Source organism: Dicentrarchus labrax, unplaced genomic scaffold, assembly GCF_905237075.1.
Source record: "Dicentrarchus labrax unplaced genomic scaffold, dlabrax2021, whole genome shotgun sequence".
Classification (NCBI taxonomy): Eukaryota; Metazoa; Chordata; class Actinopteri; family Moronidae; genus Dicentrarchus; species Dicentrarchus labrax.
This window is the reverse complement of record NW_026136712.1, coordinates 10594545-10616213: the sequence shown is the minus strand read 5'-3', so window position 1 is coordinate 10616213 and position 21669 is coordinate 10594545. Positions and strand designations below refer to the sequence as shown.

The following is a 21669-nucleotide window of genomic DNA, read 5'->3' as shown; positions in this document are numbered from 1 at the left end:
TGAAAGATTACCTACACATCACACATCAGCATATAGACAACCCTTGTTCTAAGATTGTATAAACTTACAGTAGATGGTCTCATGTCAGAAAAGTGGCTGGTACAGTTTGAGATTTAGCAAACAAAAAAAAGGAAGAATAGGCAAAGTTTTAAAAGAAATTAAGTATTATTACAGATGTTATTCGGATGTCAGAGTTGAAGATTTTTAAATGTCACTAATTTTCTAGCTAAGGTGCACTCTTTATTCACTATTGCAGTACTAAGATGGTCACAGTAAAGGAGGACATGAAAAACATCAGCTAAGAGAGACAGGACGAGGCCGAAACAACATTTTACCCTGAGTTGTTGTGGAAGGCAATGATGCTTCCACAATTTAATCATCAGTAATAACTGTCATGTGTTGGGCGGTTGCTTTGAGTACAGGACAAAGGCATGGTTTGTTGCCCTTGCTAGGGTACTTCCTGTCCTGTCCCAGTGCCATCACTTATTTCACAGAGCATGTCTGCAAGAAAACAAGACAAATCAGATACTGTGATCTGTCATGCAACCTCTATGTGGTCACAGCAGTGTAAGTTGGGTTCTGTAAGCAGGCTAAGCCATAAGGAATAGGCTAATATTTGTGTTGGGTTAACAATAGGACATCATATTTTTGGGTGTTTTTAACATCTTGTGACATTCCTGTAATACTCCAGTCTGCATATTTTTATTAAGGTGCAGATATTTGTATGTAATAGGTCTATAAGTGGTTAGTTTATATTAATATGTAGAGCACATAATGACTACAGTATGTGTAATAGCCTATAACCTACCTGGTTTTCTTCATTCACAGTCTTTCATTTCTGTCACTGTTTTATAAGAGAAGTTCTTCTACTCCTGTGAATTACCAGAGTACACAGTGCAGTGGCTGTAAACAGAGTATGTTTAACCAACCCACCTGAGCCCCTTTCTGCAGCTCCAGCAGCAGCACTCTCACTGACAGAGACCCGATGCACTGCGCATGCTCGAGGCAACTTAATATGAATGCTGCTGTCACGTCTCAAGACATCTCACATCCAGGTAAGGACAACGTGAGTTTCCTTGCTGTTAGTTACTCATCATTTGCTTACCACTGTTCGGTATTGTAGGGTGGAGGTAATGCTTGCTCCTGTCACCGACTCTGGGTTTAAATGCATCGCTTTTCCCACAAATTCAAGCCGAAATCTCTCCACAGCAACAAACTCCAAGACAGCCTGCGGACCAAATGAATTTGTGGTTGGTAACATTCATGCTAGCTGGTGCAGCAGCGTTAGCCACCATATTTTAACTTACTGACTCGTTGTGTGGTCGGTCGATGTGTGCATGGTTTCGCGTCTGTCTTGCATGTTATGTTGTCTGGCAGCTAGTTTTGTGTGTCTGGTTAAGGTCTGGTTTGCCGCTGACATGCACTGACAGCAGCAACTTGCGGCTAGCTAATGCTAGCAATGCTAACTTGGCCGCTGTGAATGGAAAAGGGTGTATCAGATTTACTCGGGCGGTAATGTTAAATACCCTGTGACCCGTGTGCACTGGCTTCCACTAACGTGTTAGCCACTACATCAGCTGGCGAGCTAACGTTAAGAGATTGTTCGAGTGAAAATGTGCAGCTTTGCGTAACATCCGTCAATGCAGTGTGTGTTGACACAGTTTATGGGGACAGGTTGGAGACAGGTTGGGGACAGGTTGGGAGCCACACTAACGTTTATGTGCTCTATGTATTTGCTGAGCCTCCAGGATGAAAGTGTAAGTCGTGGATTCGCCTGCAGCAACGTGTGTCCAGTTTTGCAGAAGTACAGTTTAGTGTGTCAGCTCCAATAAGCTTCCCTTTTTAAGGCTAATAATCAGCTTTCTTTTCCATTCAGAATCTTAAGTATTAAAATGTAATTTGCAATAGATACTTCATCTTTGGATTAGTAAGTATGCAAACGTAATGTCATTTATTTTTTTTTTTTATCTACATCCATTGGCTGTGCATACTGTTGTGCCTGTATGGCCAAAGAGGTAATCATATTATTCAGTCATGTCATGGTACATACAGCAACTGTAGCATTCCTGTACAGTATGCAAAGATAAATTGTCACCATGTTGTAAGTGGTCCCCCAGTTTAAAGTCAAGGTCCAGTGTGTAAAATATTGGCAGAAATGGAATATAATATTCATAGGTGTGTTTTCATTAGTGTATAATAACCTGAATATAGGAATCATGTTTTCGTTCCCACAGAATGAGCCGATTTTATTTACAGATTCTGCAGGTCGCCTTCCATGGAGTCCGCCATGTTGAACCGCCATGTTTCTACAGTAGCCCAGAATGGACAAACCACACAGTGGCTACAGATAGGGCATTTTTCCCAAGTTTCTCGGCCTCAGTAGTTTTTCCTACACACTTCGTTCCCCGTACGCATTCCCAGGTTTTCAAATACAGACACAAGCAGCATTTGGTTGGTTGCAATCTGCAACTTCACCACTAGATGCCACTAAAACCTACACACTGGTCCTTTAACAGCACTAAGGTTTAAATGTTGGCTAGTTGAACTTAATGACAGCTAAGCATGTTACTGTAGGCATATATATACTCAATGCTGCCTTGCCTCCCTTTGCATGTATAGATGCTGGGTTAAGTATACTAGTTTTACGTGCAGTCATGTATTATTATGCACCTCCATGTGACAGGGCAGAGGGCAGAGGGAAATGATCTGATGATTTTATGACTGTCATTTTCAGTATATTGCAAGTGATCTTTGGACATGCATTTCCATGTGACATTGTTGGAAAACAGTGTTAAATGATTTGATGATTGTACAACAACCATTCTCAGTATACTGTATACTGCAGATGGACTTTGGACATCTCCATGTATCTTGTGGGTTTACCCGGGTGGGGAATTATCTAATTATGGAATCAGTTTTTAAGTCTATTGCTAGGGTGCTAAGTTTTTACAGCATACAAAATGTTTATATTGACCTCGCCATCAGCAGTGAAAATTGTGAAGTGACGCTACATCACGCACGGTTACACACACAAAATCAATCATAGAGACTATTGCCAACTTGGCGACTTTCTCACTAGATTTAGAGACTTTTCAGACCCTGTTAGGCTCCCTCTTTATTTTTAAGAAGTGATGAGCAACAAAATTAGCGACAAATTTAGCAAATTTTCCTGTAGTTAGTTTGTCATTATTTGGCTAAATTAACAACTCGCTGAACTTCCGTGATGGACCAGGAGTGAGTCAATGAAGCGATGCGAGTTACTCTATTATTATTATGCATAAAAAAACAACTTCAATTTGGGACAATGGTTGTTAAGTCTGGGACAGCTGAACATAGAATCCAAGACAGTTGTGGAGCACTGAGGGTAATATTTAATTTTGAGCCCTGACCACCAGAGATCCCAGTTTAATTTAAGTATCAAACTTTGCCTGACTAATTAAATCTGTCCAAGATATATTTCTGCATCACGGGTCATCTGAATCGTTTTGTGGCTGTCATATGGTATCACCAAGATAGCCTTGCACTGCATTCCTTTCGACCTATGGGTTTACTTGATTTGTTTTCACTTCAAATAATGACATGCATAATAAACAAGTTTTTTTTCCATCTGGAGATCTTTACCAGAGCATCAATCTGATCATTGGCTAATGTTGTGGTACACTACAGATCTACTGTGGCCAGTTTGTAATACATCCCTAACTTGTTGCAAATCAACTCTTATGGAAGCAGATATGCATAAATAGATTTAACTATCTCCAAACTATGTATTATCCTCAACTAAGTCATATCTTATTATATGAGTTAGCCATCTATACAACAACAGTTAGGCTTGTAGGAATTCACCAAGGAGTGGGTTTTGTAGATCAAAGAGATTTTAGAACTCTTTTTTTATACTGCTCAGTATGAAACAGACATAACTTTTGAAAGTTTAATGATGCTGCTGACAGAGTGACTTGTTTTTGCAGTTATTTATTGGTTTATTTTTATGATTAACCACATTGATCTCTTATTTTTCTTCTTTGTGTCTTCCAGTAACCATCATGGGCAGTTAAGAAAAATAGGCTAGTTATCTGCTGTGTGGAGGACAGAAGGTTAGTAATACCCCGGAGCATCCCTCCTCTCTTCCCACTTCCCACAGTCCAGCAAGTTTCCAGCACCATGGCTGAAGAAGAATATGGCAGCTTTGTGGACTGGAACCAGATGGGGGATCTGGCCAAGAGCAGCGGGCCCACCAAGGTAGACTGTAAAGACCTAAAAGAGTTCAAACAGATGGCTCGGCAGGGTTACTGGGCCAAAAACCACAAACTACGGGCACAAGTCTACCAACAGCTCATCAAAGCCATTCCCTGTCGTACCGTTACCCCAGATGCAGAAGTATATCGTGACATTATGGGAAATGCAGCCACTAAGAAGCCCTCCTCCCACATCCCACTTCCAGATTTTGTGGATGGAAGTCCTGTACCACGGTACTCCCTGAAGGCAGAGGCAGTAGCCTCGGCCCATCAGATTATCAACTGCGTGGCTGGACAGTTTCCAGATATCTCCCACTGCCCATCACTACCGGCAGTTACTTCATTGCTCCTGCACTTCAGCATAGACGAAGCCCAGTGTTTTGAACATGTCAGCCGCATGCTGGCCTGCAACGAGCCGGGCAAACGACTGCTGGACCAGACTTTCTTGGCCTATGAGTCCAGCTGCATGACTTTTGGTGACCTGGCCAACAAGTACTGCGCAGCCGGCCACAAACTGATTGTGGCCACAGCCCAGGATGTGATGGAAGTCTACTCAGACTGGCAGCGCTGGGTGTTGGGTGACCTGCCCTTCAGTCACATGGTCAGGATCTTCGATGTCTACCTAGTAGAGGGCTACAAGATTCTCTACCGTGTGGCCATAGCCTTGCTCAAGTTCTACCGCAAGCATAAAGCAGGGGCCCAGGGAGGCCAGGGCAACCAGCAGCAGCAGGATTCAGCCAAAGTTAGGGCAGACATCCAAGCTTTCGTCAAAGGCATTGCCTCCACCGTCACACCTGACAAGTTGCTAGAGAAGGCCTTCTCCATCCGTCTGTTAAGCCGCAAGGAGATCACCCTGCTGCAGCTCGCAAATGAAAAGTCCCTGCAGCAGAAAGGAATCACCGTCAAACAGAAGCGGTATAGTCAATAATGTGATTTTTATGTGGTCAGTTGTGAACATCTTTCTGTGCGCTTTTATTTAGAAACTAGGACACTGCTTCTAGTTATCTAACTTGGCAAACCTACTGCATATCTAGCAACAGTAAGGACAGAATCCATCACATCTTATATCTTGCTGGTGTACACATCTATAATATATTTTGTCATCAAGGAGCATTATCTCACTTAAAAACATTGTTGGATTTGACAGAGGCCTTGTGAGACTGATTCAAAATATAAAGCTATAGATATCCATCTTTTCTTTTATGTTTGGCTAACCTTATAATGAGGCCGATCACGGGCTTGGTGTCTCTACTTCTTGTGAAGATACAATGCTTGGGCAGTAAGCACTTGGACATAGTGCATTCATGAACTGATTTGAGATGACAGGGACACACTAAGAATTCCTTTTATGATTCAAAATGAAATTTAGTTATCTACCCATATATCTATTGCTGTGGTTAGAAAGGACATTCTTGAACATTAAATGTAATGATTAAATGTACTACAAAGTTGCTGGACTATAAATTAAATCACAGCGGTATGCACAGAATGAGAGGAATGCAATGATAAAAAACGTACAGGACCAATTTAGATGTTTTTTTATACAGTTTAGCACAAGTGTACACACAAGAATATATTTTTAATCACTCAAGCAGTTTCCTTTGCTTCATTGGCTAGAATGTCTTGTTCTTCTTCAGCTTTATACTCTGCCATGCTGTGAGGAATGGTTTAAGTTGCTCTTGCATCCTTGTCTCACATTATGTTGTTTCCTTTTTGTTTGGTTTGTGCCACATTTGTCTCCTCTTCACTCCACTCCTGTTTACTACATTGGCTATTTCACAGTTTTAGGTGGGTTCTCTTCTCTATGCTTCTCTCCAGATCCATTTCTATGTTTTTGTTCAAATAATGCTCATTTACTGTCATTACTTTGAATACATTCACACCATCTTCTGTTTAAAATTACATTTAATGGTTAATGCATCACCAACTGCCTCATATTCGGTACTCTGTATCATCTCTTTTTCTTTCTGTGTCCATATTTCTGGTGCGTCTCCAGGCGGAACGTGCAGCTGGCTCTTAACCCTGACACCTTCTCCTCTGAGATTGTTAGCGCCAAGGAAATGCGGGACATCTGGTCATGGATTCCTGAGCGCTTTGCCCTGTGCCAACCACAACTCCTCTTCACCACCGCTACCCATGGTTGCAGCCTGAACAGGTACACTGTCAAGTTCACAACTCAGTGCATCCAGCATTTGGCTGCTGCTTACGATCTATATTTTAGCCTTGCTTAGAATTGAGTCTATTGTTTTACTTTTGTGCTTGAAGTACAAAGGATAAAAAGAAAGTAAAGTGATTTTGTTTTGTACTTTTCTGGACTTTTTTGCCTAAACCTGTTCTATATACGTAACAGCTTATTTCTGCTGTAACCAGTGGGCCTTAATTATCATGCAGTCATTATGTCGAGAATTTCTTTCACCCTCCTGATAGTTCATTTATTTTTATATGGAACAGATGTAATTACTCTCTAATAAAGTAATAAGTAAGTAAGGAAACCATTAGCTATATTTAATCAGTGTCTTACTTAACTGTGCATGCACGTGTGCTTTAGTAAATCTAGCAAACCCTAAGTACACGACTGTTGCAAGTATATAATCCATAAAATATATTTAATGCAGTATTAAATGTTTATTAAGTAGGTTGCAATGAATTAAACTTTACCATTAAATTTTTCTCCAGATTCTACTCACATTGTGAAGGCCACGAACCGACTCTGCTCCTCATCCGGACCACAGATGGCGATGTGAGCAACACACACAATGACATAAAACTCTCCCATGATTCCCCCATGTAGGAGAAAGTCATAGATACCCATTAATAGTCAAGATTCTCAACCTTGTTGTTACTGATAGCCAAATATTGTGTTAAATACTGTGTAAATCTTGTATTATGTCCTCAACTTTAGTTAGGACAGAATTACTTATATTTTAAGGTACAAAGTGAGCTATAGTAGGGCCAGTATAAAACAGTATTTCTCTAATAAACTAGTTTCTGTTTCAGCCACTTCCTATTTCACACTCTTATGGGTGTCAAATTGGGAACATGCTAGTAAATTGGTCTTAGCAACTCTCATGTTTGGCCAGTAAAAGCCACCTTTGCAAAACTTGCTATTGGTTTTGGTGTGTACTATATGATCACAGTAGCTTTGTGCACTTCAAAGTAGACTCAGGTGTTATTCTTGTTCTGGGCTCTGTGAATTGGTGTCGGAGGTCATGATTACACAGGTGACGTATGATTGGATTATGGTGCTACAAAGGGATCCCAGTGCAAACGCTTGGAGCATACAAACAACATCTTCCACTAGTACAATATAGTATTTCAGTGTTTGAAGCCATTGCAGATGAGCAAATTTCAAAAAAGATAAACTCACTAATTACTCTTTTTTTTGCCTCAGGTATGTGGAGCCTTCCTGTCCACAGACTGGGAGGAGCGGAAGAGAGGAGGAAACAAATTGAGTTTCTTTGGCACAGGGGAGTGTTTTGTCTTCAGGGTGAGTTTATTTTTAGTGCCTTGACTTGACCAGCAAAACATTTTCTGTTCATTTCTGTGAATTTTAAGAAGGTTTTTAGAGGTCAATTGAAGAAAAAAAGTTTTAGCAGTGCCACACTATAGCCACCAGAGGGCACCATCTACTCTGGATTCATATGTGCTTGATTTCAGTGTCACTGGACCCAGTTGGCATTTCTCATTTAGAAAAGCCTGCCTTGTGGGTCACAATTCACCATGTCTTCCTCTGTAAAAACAAGCACACCACATGGTGTTTTGCTGGTGATAGTGCAGCATTTGGTTTGAATAACACCTGGGCTAGAAATAGCAAAGCAGCCTGCCTCTCTAATGCCTTCTGTGTGAATTATTTACGTGGCTATCTGTGTTGATGCACAGCTGTGGGCTGTCTGAACCTGCACACCAGAAAACGCCATCATCTCACACACTAATACTTCAGCACATGCAGATCGGAAAACTCCTGTAACCTGATCCAGTAGTATCTGATCACCTGACACTCAAAAGAAACCAAGACAGTCAAGGACTGATGTCAATGAAATGTTTTTTATTTACTATGTTTAATCCTTCATTTAGACAGGTAGCGCATTGAGATCATGATCTCAATAGTACTTTATTTAAATGAGACAAAAGTGCAGAAGTAATGAGGCAGATTTTGTAGTATACCCTTTATAGATAAATGCATCTCCTTTCAGTTAAACATTAACTCCATTATCAATCCATTAAGTAGTAGTCAGGTCATCACATGAAGCATCGGCCTGTTTATGCATAGAATCAGGGAGTTGCTTTGTATTTAAGATACATGTATTATCACCTCGTATTTAAGATACATGTATTATCACCTTGTATTAGTGTGATACTAGGAAATATGAATTTATAATGTAAATAAATGTGCAGTATTACTCTGTTTATTGTTTGATGCTCTGGGGTGTAGTTAGTGATGAGTGCCTGTTTCCCTTCCTAGCTGAAACCAGAGATGGAGCGCTATGAGTGGGTGGTGATTCGCCATCCTGAGTTAGCCTCCTCCATCAAGACTCAGGACCAGGAAGACACAGCTCCATCTGAGGGTCAAAACGCAGAAAACAATAGCTTACCGCAGCCAGAGAAACCTGCTGGAGACCTGTCACCCTTCCTCTCTGCCCGCCACTTCAACCTCAACTGCAAGAATACTTCCATGTTCATGGCTGGCAACTTTGACTCCATCATAGTGGGTAAGTGGATTATTGCTGTATGTTATTGGGTACTTCTCTTTCATGATTTTTAGTTACACGACAGGTGCAGTGGAGTTGAGGATTTTTCAATTTTCATCTAAAACAATGGGATCACATTTTTGTACTTGATTTGTAACTTATACAAACTGTGCTATTCTCTGATCAGGGGGAGGTGAAGGCAACGCTCTCTACATTGATTCTGAACTCAACCATGGACGCACTGGCAGATGTGCCACCTTTGACAACCCACCCCTCTGTGCTGAGAGCTTTCAGGTTGCACTGCTAGAAGTGTGGGGCTTCCAGGATGCCATGGCCGCGTAATGCTGTACGCACACGTACATTCATGTAGATCCATACAGACATGGACTCTTATGTGCATATTCATGCACACACATTTTAGCCCTTAAAACATATTAAAGCAGAAAATCTTGATATAAAATGTCCAGCGAAGCGTTGGTGGAAAAACATAGATATGCAAACAAAACTACATCCGTCCTTGAAATTCTTATATGGTTAACTTTTTTATTTATTAATGCAGTTAGTCCAAATTTCAACGTGAATAAATGTGATATTTATGTGTTTCTGTTAATTTTTTGTATTTACAGATTTGTATTATGGTGTACTAATTATGTTAAAGTGTGTGGTAATATAAAGAAAGTGTTCAGGATCAACTCTACATAAAGCCGATTTAATGCTCATTTTAGGGTTTTGTGATGTGTTCATGGTCTTTCTGAGCTGAAACAATTGAATTTCTGAATGTAAATTCAGTCTTCTGTGTTATGTGGTTGAGCTCAATCTGCCAAATTTACTGTATAGGTAGCTCTGCAGTCCTTAAAATATGTAATTCACCAGACCACGTTGATGAATGAAGGTTTACGATAAAACGTATGAAGTCAAGAGTTAATTTGGTTACGTGTTTTTAAATGTCGGAATACTGAGATTATGAGGTGGTGAAGTTGTACCAGGTCTGCAACATTTTTGCTCAAGTCCTGTCACATTTTCCCACACTTGATTTGTTGTACATATGTGGGAGATCTGCTAAATGAAAAATGTATGAAAAAATGTGGTATGTGTTTGTGAATATTAGTGGTGAATTTGAGTGTTGCCAATTTATACCGTATCTCAAAGCTTTTTTGTTGAAAGAGTGGCAGTTTCTCCTTTTGTATAGTTTATGAATATTCATGTGAATAACAGTACAAACTTTTTTTTTTTTAAAGAAAGAAAGAGGTGTTTTTGGTTTACAAGTACTGGATATAAATGCAGTTTGTTCATCTTTCTTTTGATCATTTTCCTGTTACTTCCGTCCTTTCCAGTGTGAAACAAAATAAGTCCAAAATTGTGCCCTGAGTGTTGTTCGGGTTACACACCCAGTTTGTATCTGTATGTTCGAACATGTGCTCCAGTGAAAATATCCAGTGAAATATCAGTTGAGTAACTACAGATGTATTCTACTATGTGCAAATACAGCAATATGCTTTCAGTTTTGTTGTCTTGCTACTAACTGCTTTTGTTCTATCACATCCCTGTCCCTGCAAAGAGAGGGTTACATTTCTTTAGACTGTCACAGAAGTGTGCCAGATGCCTTTTAAAGTCAGCTGACCATGAATCTGACTCCCTAATACCCATCTTCTTGTGTTTTGCTCTACTCCTATAGTCACAGCTAGTAAGCCTGTTCCCAAAATTACTGTTTTATCATTATAATAAAGTTACAATTTTATATTGTAATTTGTGTAGTAAAAACCCTGTTACACAGTTATTTTTGTTAAAGTGATGTTTTCTGTGCACATTTTAGCACCAAAAACTGTATGTTTATCATTTTCAAATTAAATTTTAGAGGAAAACTTGCATATCCCTGCTACATGAAAACCATAAGTGGTAGGGAGAACATCATAGTTTAGACTCAACACTAGTTTTAGCAGATAATGAAATGAAAATGTTGAATATGACATATCTACCATAGGTAAGTCTGGGTCTAAAACCTTAACTGTGTGACTACTGAATTACTCATACACGCTTCTTGATGCACACTGTCTATTTTTTGTTTGGATGTCTCTGCTTTGTGGAAGCTGACAGTGAACTGCATGACTGGAAATATTTAGCAGAGATGAGTCAGATATACTTACAAATATATCTGTAAAAAGCCTTCTCCTTTTAATAATCAGCTGTATTGCAGATCATTGTTTGATTTCTGTCAAACAGGACCCACCTCACAGGCACTGCATTTGCTGTATAGAATACAAATTTGGCAAATGTCAGTTAGCGACCGATCCTCTGACATCTTTGTCAGACATTTAATTAAACATGTCAGTATAAAATGGCAAAATGTCAATACTGTACATTAAAGCTCTATTAAAATATATGGACAATTCATTTGTCAGTGGGTGTGGCACAGCCTAATGCACATGGAAAGATGTAGTATCTTAGATGGCAAAGTGGTGGAGTAATTCCTTCTTTACTGTAAGTGGCATTGACTCCATCTTGCCAAGGCTGTGCTGTTCATTCAGGATTCACACTCTGCTAATCGCACATGCACGTCTATATTTAGCTGCTCCTTTGGGTGTTGGTCTGGCGCATCTCCTGAAAACCATGCTTTCCACCAGAAGTAAGATGCTTAAGTGTTTAACTAACCCTACACTGAGATGGGTCTCTCCTTGACCAGCCCCCGCCCCCCAGATACTAACGTGGCTGTGGACAGGGGATTAAGAGGCAGACTAAGGAGGTCCAGACATTGTTTTGATTCACAGACTGAATATTGTGGTTATTGGGAGAGAGAGAGGTCTCTGCTTCCAATAATTGCCCAGTGTTACTGACCACAAATCTGTCCTTCAGGATAAATAGTTACATCTTTCTTTTCAGCCTAATTAATATCATATAGGAAAGCAAATATTTCTTATTAATACAGGATTAAAGATTTTCCACAATATTAGCATTTTGAAAATGATTGGAAATGATTGAGTTCTTCAACCCCGTGAGAATGAAAGACAGAGTTATGTTTTTGGTCATGCTGAAACCACAGAGTACCTCAGCTCAGTGACTTCCTTTATAGGTGCTGGGCAAATCTCACACAGAGTAGGACTCTGTCAAACTATATCCTGGTCTTATGTCTATAAAAGTACCAGAACTACATAAAGATGAAAGATATGCATCTAGAATCACATTAGCAGTGTTGCCTGTATATCTAGAATCACATCATACTGTACATTAACAATTAGTAGTAAATGCTTTATGGTGCATCTTGAATTATATCTTGATCAAATGATGCCCTCATGAGAATCTCTCACTTCCCTGTTTCCGTTCCTTGAACAGCATCTCAAAGATCGACCATCAAATGGCGTGTTCCTGTCCTTTTCTTTAACTACCCAGTGATCAGTGCCACTCAAAGACAAGAGCATCCACCTAATCCTTGTATCCATCCATCCAAAACAAACAGGAAACGACGATGTGTAGATACATGGGTTATCGTATAACCGCATGTTGTCATATGAGCTGGTTGCAAATGTTGGTGAATATACAGCCTACCCCAGGCAGGGACATCATAATCCGACCTCAACAGAGAGGCTACATCCCTATCCACCTGAAAGAGGAACTCCTGGGTCAATAAGTCAGTCAGCCAGCAGAGAAAGAGAAAATTATGTGAAAATCAGTTCAATCATTGTGACCTTTTTGTTATCAACGCACCACTGCACACACACATCATCTCTGCACTAAAATGATCTATCCTTGTTGCAACCCTGCATTTGGCTGCCAGAGTAAGATGTTTGACAGGAAGGAGGCCTGTGAATCTGGTGTAGAAATTGCATCACGAGTGAAGGGGCTTTACAGGGATATTGGGGGAGGGGTCCTTCTCTAGTGCTGACTAGACTAGGCAATGCAGAGGGAGAAAGATGGAGTGATGGAGGAAGAGGAGGAGGAGGCATGGGGACTGCACTAGCTCTGTCTGACTCATACACACACACACACACACACACACACACACACTTCAACTCTCCTATGGTATCCTAGTTCCCTCGACCCCTCCTCCTCTTTCTGGATCTCCGAGCTTGCACTTGCTGGGAGCTATACAGTGGAATGGGGATTCTCGATTCCCTCCCCCCACCACATACACGCTCAAACATACACACTCAGCCTCAAATTCTCTCACTCTCACGCTCCACCTTGCTGCATATCACAGCTGACTGTAAACCACTCTCTGCCACATTCAGTCCTTGTGCAGAATGCAGAAATGTGTTTCAACATATGCAACATTAGAAATTTCAGTATTTGGAGAGGGCAATTAAATCAACTGTGGGGTTCTCTTGGAGCATGATATTCATTTTACATATAGGACCAGTCTGATTTATAACTTAATATCTTTAGGCATTTGAAATAAATGGTGTATTTTCTTGGTTGTCTTTCCTTGATAGCTAGGATGAAAAAAATTTTTTTTTCTTTACATTGGCTGTGTCTCCACACCCTCTTGCTCATCCCCATCAATGCATCTTTCTGCTTTTGAAGGGTGAATGCGTTGACATCAAAGGGGAAGCCTGCAGCGGAGCACACCAAAGTGACGCCTGATAGGGGTGACCTTAAAAAAATAAAAAAAACACAACAAAAACATAAATTAGTTTCTTTGTACGGAATACGTAATTTATACATTTAAATACACACTTTTTGCTTCATAAATGCGTCGTGTAGCACAGTCTATCATTAACGAACCTTGTTTTAGTGCAACCCCCCCCGCACTCAGACGATGATAGGTTTTATCCGTACGGCCAGTCAGGTGATATTTTCCGCTTCGCCATTTTGTACTGCTGCGCCGGGTATTTATCAGAAGAGTCGTGACTATCCCGTTTACACTGCTAGTTGGGTGGTCAGACGGTTCCTGGTATACACAGTTTTACATTTCAAGCCTGTGGCCTTCGATAGGTTTTGCGAAGTGCGATTTTTGAGTTGACCTTAATAATTAATTTTGTATATTTAGTTTATTTTTATATTGTGTGAGAAAGAATGTCGGCCGAAAGCCCCGAGTACTCTCCGTTCTTCGCAGTGATGGGTGCCTCTGCGGCTATGGTGTTCAGCGGTAATTATCACACGATCACCCTTCATATTTATGCTGTTTGCTTGTTTCCATCTGGTTCTGTGTGCCTTTGCTGCTAACTCCTTTTTGCTTTTGTATTATTCCCAGTAGGGCACTTTGAGTTGTCAACCACGGTGTGTCTGTTGAAGCTCACTTGTAAAAGCCATATGCTAGCCTTGCTAACGTTAACGTCACAATGCTAATCCCGAGCTGTCATTTATTTAACGTTTGGTTTTACTGCTGGCAGCCAGTGACTTTGGTTTATTTGTAACACGGAGCTGTTTAGTTAGTATACGTTTATGCTCCAACCACAGAAATCAAAGACATGTCAAGACTAGTTAGCCAGCTAGCTAGCGGATGACGACTACATACGTTAGCTTTTCACGTTAGCTCAGTTTGGTTACGTACGCTGTTTGCTTTAACTGAATGGACCGGACCAAACGAGGAATAATGCTAACTGAGCAGAACATGTGACCATTTTTATTAAAGCAGTCTTTATTGGCTGGTATAACATTATGGCTAGTCGTTATTAAAGTGTCAATTGGATTTAGCTTATTGCCCTGAGCAGGAGCTACGTAGCGTTATATAGGTTGGGTCGATTCCCACCTTTTTTTTTTTTTTGCAAGAAGCCACAATTACATGCAGGATTTAAGGATAAGTAGATGATAAGTGTCATACAAACTTATTTATTGTAGCTTTAAAGTAGAGAGCAGTAACCAACGACACTAAATAATAATTGTTTAAAGTGCTTTTCTGCAACAAATCTGTCTAAGCAGTAATGCCACATGTATTTCAACTAATGCAAGATAACTTGAGCTGGAAACAGCTTTTTATTACAACGTAAATGACCGCTGGAAAGCAACATCAGCTGGTTAACTTCCTTATTGCTCAAAGGAATGACACAAGGTCACATGATTATCACATGATGAGACTTCTCACTTGGAATTGCCTGTCTGGACCTTATGAAATGTTAGCATAAACGCAAAAGTTAACACGTTAGCAGTGAACTAATTGTAAGTTTGACAGAAGGTCAAGGCTGTGACACCGCTGTCGATCAGTATTTTTGAATACAAGGTGTGAACTGGCACAGAAAGTGAACTTTGAAACTGGCTTGTTTTATAATTGGTCATACTTGTTTTTATGGATCCTTCAGTTCATTCTGTCTCTCCTTAATCCCAGAGCTGTATCATATGCCAATGGTATGCTGTATCACAGCAAAGGCCTACATGTGACTAGTGTGACGGGTGAGATGGGGCAGCTCAAATGGTAAATCAACAAGCAACTAATTGACCATGCTACAAAGGGCTTGACCCACTGTAGCTTGGGGTCTTTTAGCAAAACTGGCTCATTAATGCCAATGGCAGGGGATGGTGTATATAGGTTTTCATTTAGGGACATCACCCGTGAATGGCTATACTGTACGACCATGAACTCTATTTAAAGAGAACACTTTCTGAATGTAATCTTATTTAAGGGTAATGGAGCGAAACCAATGTTTTAACATGTTTTTCAAAAATTCACTTTGGGCTGGATTACAATGAGACATCTCAGAAGTCATTTTCAGATGTAGATTTCAAGTGCTAGAAAATGTGTAAGTGTAAATCTAGTAACTGCTGTTTGAACTAATAACTTAGGAAGCACGATGGTTGGATTGCAATTCATCATGTAAAACACCCCATGATACAGCTATGTGATTGTTTATTGTCCAGCTGGAAATGAAAAGAAGCTGGATGCCAGAGCCAACCCTGCTCTTGTCATAGCTCAGGTTTAATGTGTACCGATAGGCAAGGGCAGCATGGTGGTGGTGGCAGCAGCCCTTGAGGCGAACAGTAGTACTAGTCTGTGGTGGTGAAGGAGTGACAGCTGGGGAATTAGCTAGTAGGGAGGGGATCATGCTGGCACAAAGAAGGGATGTGGTAGTGTTAGGATGAATAAGGACACTTGATAATTCAGACTTGAAGGATCTTTCAGTGTCTTGTGGAGTCTTAATAGGAAATTGTAGCTTCTGCTGCTGGGATGTTGGTAACCTTACTGTACACATGCTGAAGAAGTATGGCTGCAATAAATATTATTTTTTACCGTCGGTCATATTATGGGGATCCATCATTCAACTGCTAAATCTAAAAAATGATAACAAATGAACAAGCCAAGTGGATGTCTCACTCATTCTGATCAACGGATTAAAACCCCCAAAAGGCACTTCATTTGCAACAATGAGCCATTATATGGAACAGGCTGAGTTGGTTTGATCTTCTGGTGTCAGGTGATGTGTCATTGTTGTAGTGATGGTGTCCCGTTGTGAGGACTTCCCTTACTGATGCCCGGCTCAGAACATGTGACACTCACAAGGTGCCATTATCCATGACACTGAAACCACCACTCCTATAAAGGCTGTCCTTACGTTTTTCTGTTTTCCCCCACCTCTTTCATTAATATCTTAACAGTCCACATATCCCACTTTTTTCTCTGCCAGCAAAGTAAAAGCATAATAATATAAGTATAAAGCAGACTTAAATCTTGGATTATTGTTTTGACTGATAAATCTCCTCATGACGGTGCTGATAACAATTTGATGTTTGTTACACTCTGGCTCTGTAGCATCTGCTTTTTTTATATTTACTGCGCAATTTACTAGGAAAACCTAGTTACTAGTTATTTTAGTCAATCAATAGTGCTTTCAACTGCCTGACCTTTAAGTCCCATTGCCTTTCTTTCTTGAACACACACTCTTCAATGGAAATGTCTAATTGGTGATGTTGGCATGTATGCTCTGGACAGCCCTCAGCTTCTGATGCAATAGATTAGTCAGTGAGTCTCATCATTTCTGCATGCTGCCTCATTTTTACACCATGTAGGCTACAGCCAGCATGCAGTTGTGTAAACTAGGACAGCGCTTTTACAACTATCACCTTCCTGGTTTTATTTTTCATTCATTCCTTTAAAGCCAGTGCTTCCCCATTCACCTACTACTCCAAGCAGACCGATCTGCTGTCTATTGCGTGGGCATATTGCATGCAAGATCATCCCTAGCTTGAGGCCCCTCCTGCTCTGACGTCACAAGACGTCACAAGGGCATCCCATACATCAAATATTCTGCAGGAAGGAAAAAAAGAAAATGGGGAAAAGCTCTTTACCTAAGCTGACGGGATTAGGATTAAAACCCAGAGGTTGTGCCTCTCCACACCGCTGCAGAAGCCGCCCTGCCACATATCAAACCTTTAATCATCGAGACAGAATGGCAGTGTTTGAGGACTCCCTTGTTTCTCTGTCAGCCGTCCCCGTCACACCTCAGTGAGACCAAGTTTACCAAGAAAGAATGGAGTCGGAGGATAACGTTACTGACGGTAACACATTGTGCTGGTTAATGGATGGCTGAACGGCTAAAAGAAACAGCTGGTCAGAGGAAGGCTTAGGCATTTCCATAATATTGTCCTAACAGTGTTTTGTATATGTTCAATTGCCCGGATAGGTTGTGTGTCCTTTCTTCTACAGGTGTAAGTCAACTTGTTTGATGTGATATACCATATAGTTTGTGTATAAAGAATTTAGTCCACCAGCAAAGGGTTTGGCACTTCAAGAAGGGCAAAACACAAAAAAAGACAATCATTCTTACTGTGCCTCTTTGCAAGCCCTGTGTTTCCAGGGCTTGCTAAAACAGTGCCCAGTTATCCTCAAACAGATCTCTCTAGATGGGCAGGAGTGATTTAACCTTGTATTGATTGCATCAGTCTGGTGATACGTCAATGCAAGTAGTTGGGGATGTGGCTGGCTGCCATGTGCACATTTGAAGATTGGCCCGTATCATCCTCCTGTCTGCCTTTTAGATCCATGTGCCAGAAAGCCTCACAGCTAGTCTTGGAGTAAACCAGAACTATCTCCAACACATTGTCCCAAGAAATGAGAAAACACAGGGCACCTCAGGCACAAGGCTGTCTCCCAAGACGATATCCCAAGAGACTTTTCAGATTTAATCATCAGTATGTTTGCAATGGAGATGCAAGAAAACTACTTGCCAGGTCCTTTTTTAAAGTTTTTTTTATGATATTGCTTTGCAAGATAGTTGACCATGTTGCATAATTTTTACTGACTGTTATGTGGCTATTTTGACATCTGTTTGCTAAATGCGTACAAGCTACATTTAGCTTTGGTGTGTTTGCTCATTGCAGTAGAGATGTCATAGAAAGCAGATGACTATATTTAGCATCAAAGCAGCAACTATTAAGCAATAGATATGTGAAAATGGGAAATGTCTTAAGCTGAATAGTGAAAGAACTGCCACAGCATGTATGGATCAATGTAGTTGATGCCTTTCTGTGGTCAGTGCTGTCTCGGAGCTTTCCCTTTTCCTTACTTTCGCTGTGGACATTTGCACCTTTTTTAAATACATGTGTACGCACACCTCTGACAAGGGGAATCTTGTCAAACCAGCCTGTCGCTGATTCATGACACACTGTCCTGCTCTGACACGCTTTGTTGGATATTGCAAGACAGACGACATTACTGCATGTCTCTTCATCCTGGAAGAGGGGTGCTTCCTCTGTTGCTCTTCCTGGGGTTTGAGGATGGAGGGCGTTGTGTGATTATACAGATTGTAAATTAAATTGACTTAACTGTCAGTCATCTCCCCTGGAAGCTATTCAATGAATCGTTGTGCAGAATTCAAGCCAGTTCTTAATGAATGTATGGTTGCTGTTCTATATTAGGTTATATATGGATTCTAATTTTAGAGCTCGGTGTGATCATTGATTTTCTCTCCCTCTCCCCCTGCAGTCAGACTTGATTGTGTGTGACGTAGGTAGCACTATGCTTTCTCCTCAGCGTCACAGGCCCACTGAGCTAATATGCTGATGAAGCTTTTTGTTCTCCTCCTTCCCAATCACATTACAGTGATGCTAGCCAGAGACTAGTCTGGATGGGAGATTGCACACTGCAGATGTCGCATGAGTGTATACTGTATACTGCCCTCCCCTCCTTTACTGATGCTAGCTCTGGAGAGGTGGTACCCTGCTTCTGTTATGATGTCAGCAGTTCCCTATGTGCTTAAGGTGTGAGGCTTTTTTTTTTTCCTTTTTCCATTCAGAAAGTGATTTACCACTCTGCAGCTGTCTGCCAGATCCAATTCTGAAATTACAAGGGCTGAGGCATTTTTAAGAGATGAGACACAAACACACACACAGCTGAATTTTGGTCACATTGTACCTGCGTCAAGTACAGAATCAGTTATTTCTCTTTTGACACACAAAAATTTCCCAGGTGCAGCCATGTTGGATTTTTAGAAGGAACTGAAACTGTAAAGGTTGTCGTATTCTTGCACCATCTCTTTTTTCACTTCTGCTTCATTATTCAGTTGTTCTGTCGTCAGTCTGCTGGTCTATTGTAACATCCATTGTTGTGTGTGTGTGTGTGTGTGTGTGTGTGTGTGTGTGTGTGTGTGTACTTTAGTTTGCTGTCTTGTTTATTTAACTAAAGTCATTATCTCTGTCTTCCCTACCAGCCTTGGGAGCAGCCTATGGCACAGCTAAGAGCGGTACAGGGATCGCCGCCATGTCCGTGATGAGGCCGGAGCTCATCATGAAGTCAATCATCCCCGTTGTCATGGCGGGTATTATAGCCATCTACGGCCTGGTAGTAGCAGTGCTGATTGCCAACAACATCTCAGAGAAGGTCAGCCTCTACAAGTAAGTTCAGTTGACCACAGTCAGATTTCCAGGCATTTGTTGTCTACGTTTCCTTTTATTTATTTGTCAACACATCTCATAGGATGCTTTTTTAAAATTCTGTGGCAAAATTGAGTAGGAAAGGCTAACTTAATCTGTTATAAGACTGTAGTGATGTGGTCCTGTCACTACTGTGTGATTTATTATCAACAAAGCTGCGGTTTAGACAATGTCACAGAAATAAACTTGCCGTCTCATTTTCATGATGGAATTTGTCTCCCAATGCAGCATGACTTTTTAAAAATAGTTTTTGGACAATAAATATAGGGACATTGTTCGCTGCTTTTTTTCTGTTTTGGTGTTTTGTTGGATCATTTGAAAATCTTGCCTGATTACAGCTTAATTGTAAGGAGAACCATTTGCTGCATGCATGCATCACTGTCACAAATATTACAGATGCTCACACTTGTGCATGTTTAGTTAAAATGTTTGCAATCGTGTAAAACTGTTAACCCAGATTACTTGATCCTCAAATCATCCTCGACATCTCCTGTGCTGACTAACACTTGTCTCTCTGTGTTTAGGAGTTTCCTCCATCTGGGAGCCGGGCTGAGCGTGGGCCTCAGTGGGCTGGCAGCAGGCTTCGCTATTGGCATCGTGGGCGACGCAGGCGTTAGGGGCACAGCTCAACAGCCGAGGCTTTTTGTGGGCATGATCCTCATTTTGATTTTCGCTGAGGTCTTGGGTCTCTATGGGCTCATCGTTGCCCTCATTCTGTCCACGAAATAAACACCCGACATCTCCACTACAAGATCTGTCCTTTTATGTTGCTGCTGGAGAAAAAGTGTAAAACGGGAAAAAATTGTAAAAATTTCTGCCACACAAGATGAAAGAAGTGAAGGCGTGGAAAAAATGAATTAAAATGGCTCCATAAATATGGTCTTATCTCAACAATGTGTACAGTCGTCCCAATTTGATAGTCAACTTGTAAATGCGCAATGTAGTGATTTGTCTGTCTTGTGTGTGTGCGTGTGTGTTTCAAAACAGTTGTATGATGAAGATTCCTTTTTTCCCTCCACTTATTTCAGGCCTTGAGGCCAGCTGAGGCAGCCTGGCCTCTGGTCTTAGAGAGCTTGACCAAAGGGCCGCACAGCTTTTTCTCCTCCCATATCAACCTGGGAGTTGACACAATTTCTGCATTAATCTTGAGGATCTATTTGTAAAGAGAAATGTATATGGACTTACGATTTTTTTTCAACTGATTTTATTTATAAGAAATTGTTCATTGAACTGTTTAATGCAGCAAAAGTCTTTAATTCCCCAGGATATATTATACATATATATACAGACATATAAATATCTATATAGATAGATTTAATGCACTGTGGGGTTATTGTGATAAGTGGTTGGAATTCCTCTGGATGTAATTCTTGGTTTAATAATTAAGATTGCCTTTAGTATGTTGCTGGTGAAGTGGGAGTTTTGTGTGTAGCTGTATTCTAATCATTACGCAAACATTCTCAAACTTCAGTGTTTTTCCTGTAGTACTGCTGTTTGCATTAAAAGTGTGTGCGCCCCGTGATGGGTCTCACAAGTGTAATTTCCAAATCTCATCTCCTCTCCATCTTATTCATCACCTCCTTCCTCTCATCTGTGGCTGTACTTCATCTCTTCCACATTCCAGCCATTAAAATCCTGCATGGGTTTCAGTGTCTTGTTGCTGTTGGATATGAACCTGAAGAGCAGGCTAGTTTCAGAAGACTTAATCCAGATCAAAAAGCTAGTTTAATGTCGTATAGTTCCTTCCCCTCCAAAAAAAAAAAAAGTTTAAACGATACAAAAAGACTGATGGCACTGTTTGTAGCGTGCAGCAAGAATTCAGTGAGATTAGCGTTCCAAGTTTGGCCTAGTTTCATGCAACGATTGGTCGATTTGATCTGGAGTTTGTTTTTCTGAAAATGGAACTGCTGCTGACGCATTGACTGAAGCGCCAATCTACAATCCTGTATTAGCAC

General features: G+C 40.7%; 2 protein-coding genes across 4 annotated transcripts; both read left to right on the top strand.

Moving 5' to 3' along the window:
• The first annotated feature begins 943 nt into the window (after positions 1 to 943).
• Positions 944 to 10421, top strand: tbc1d24 (TBC1 domain family, member 24). Of its 3 annotated transcripts, none has more exons than XM_051418408.1 (7): positions 944 to 1055; positions 4033 to 5147; positions 6229 to 6387; positions 6909 to 6972; positions 7624 to 7719; positions 8695 to 8941; positions 9108 to 10421. In XM_051418408.1, the coding sequence occupies exons 2-7, from the start codon at positions 4159 to 4161 to the stop codon at positions 9260 to 9262; spliced, it is 1710 nt and encodes a 569-aa protein (XP_051274368.1). In that variant the 5' UTR covers positions 944 to 1055; positions 4033 to 4158; the 3' UTR covers positions 9263 to 10421. The 3 variants fall into 3 exon arrangements, with proteins under 3 accessions (XP_051274368.1, XP_051274370.1, XP_051274369.1); XM_051418410.1 differs by having other exon boundaries at positions 1001 to 1066; XM_051418409.1 differs by lacking the exon at positions 944 to 1055 and adding an exon at positions 1073 to 1250.
• A 3314-nt stretch (positions 10422 to 13735) lies between these two features.
• Positions 13736 to 21262, top strand: atp6v0cb (ATPase H+ transporting V0 subunit cb). The gene is made up of 3 exons (XM_051418417.1): positions 13736 to 14000; positions 19492 to 19675; positions 20239 to 21262. The coding sequence occupies exons 1-3, from the start codon at positions 13928 to 13930 to the stop codon at positions 20441 to 20443; spliced, it is 462 nt and encodes a 153-aa protein (XP_051274377.1). The 5' UTR covers positions 13736 to 13927; the 3' UTR covers positions 20444 to 21262.
• The last annotated feature ends 407 nt before the right edge of the window (positions 21263 to 21669 follow it).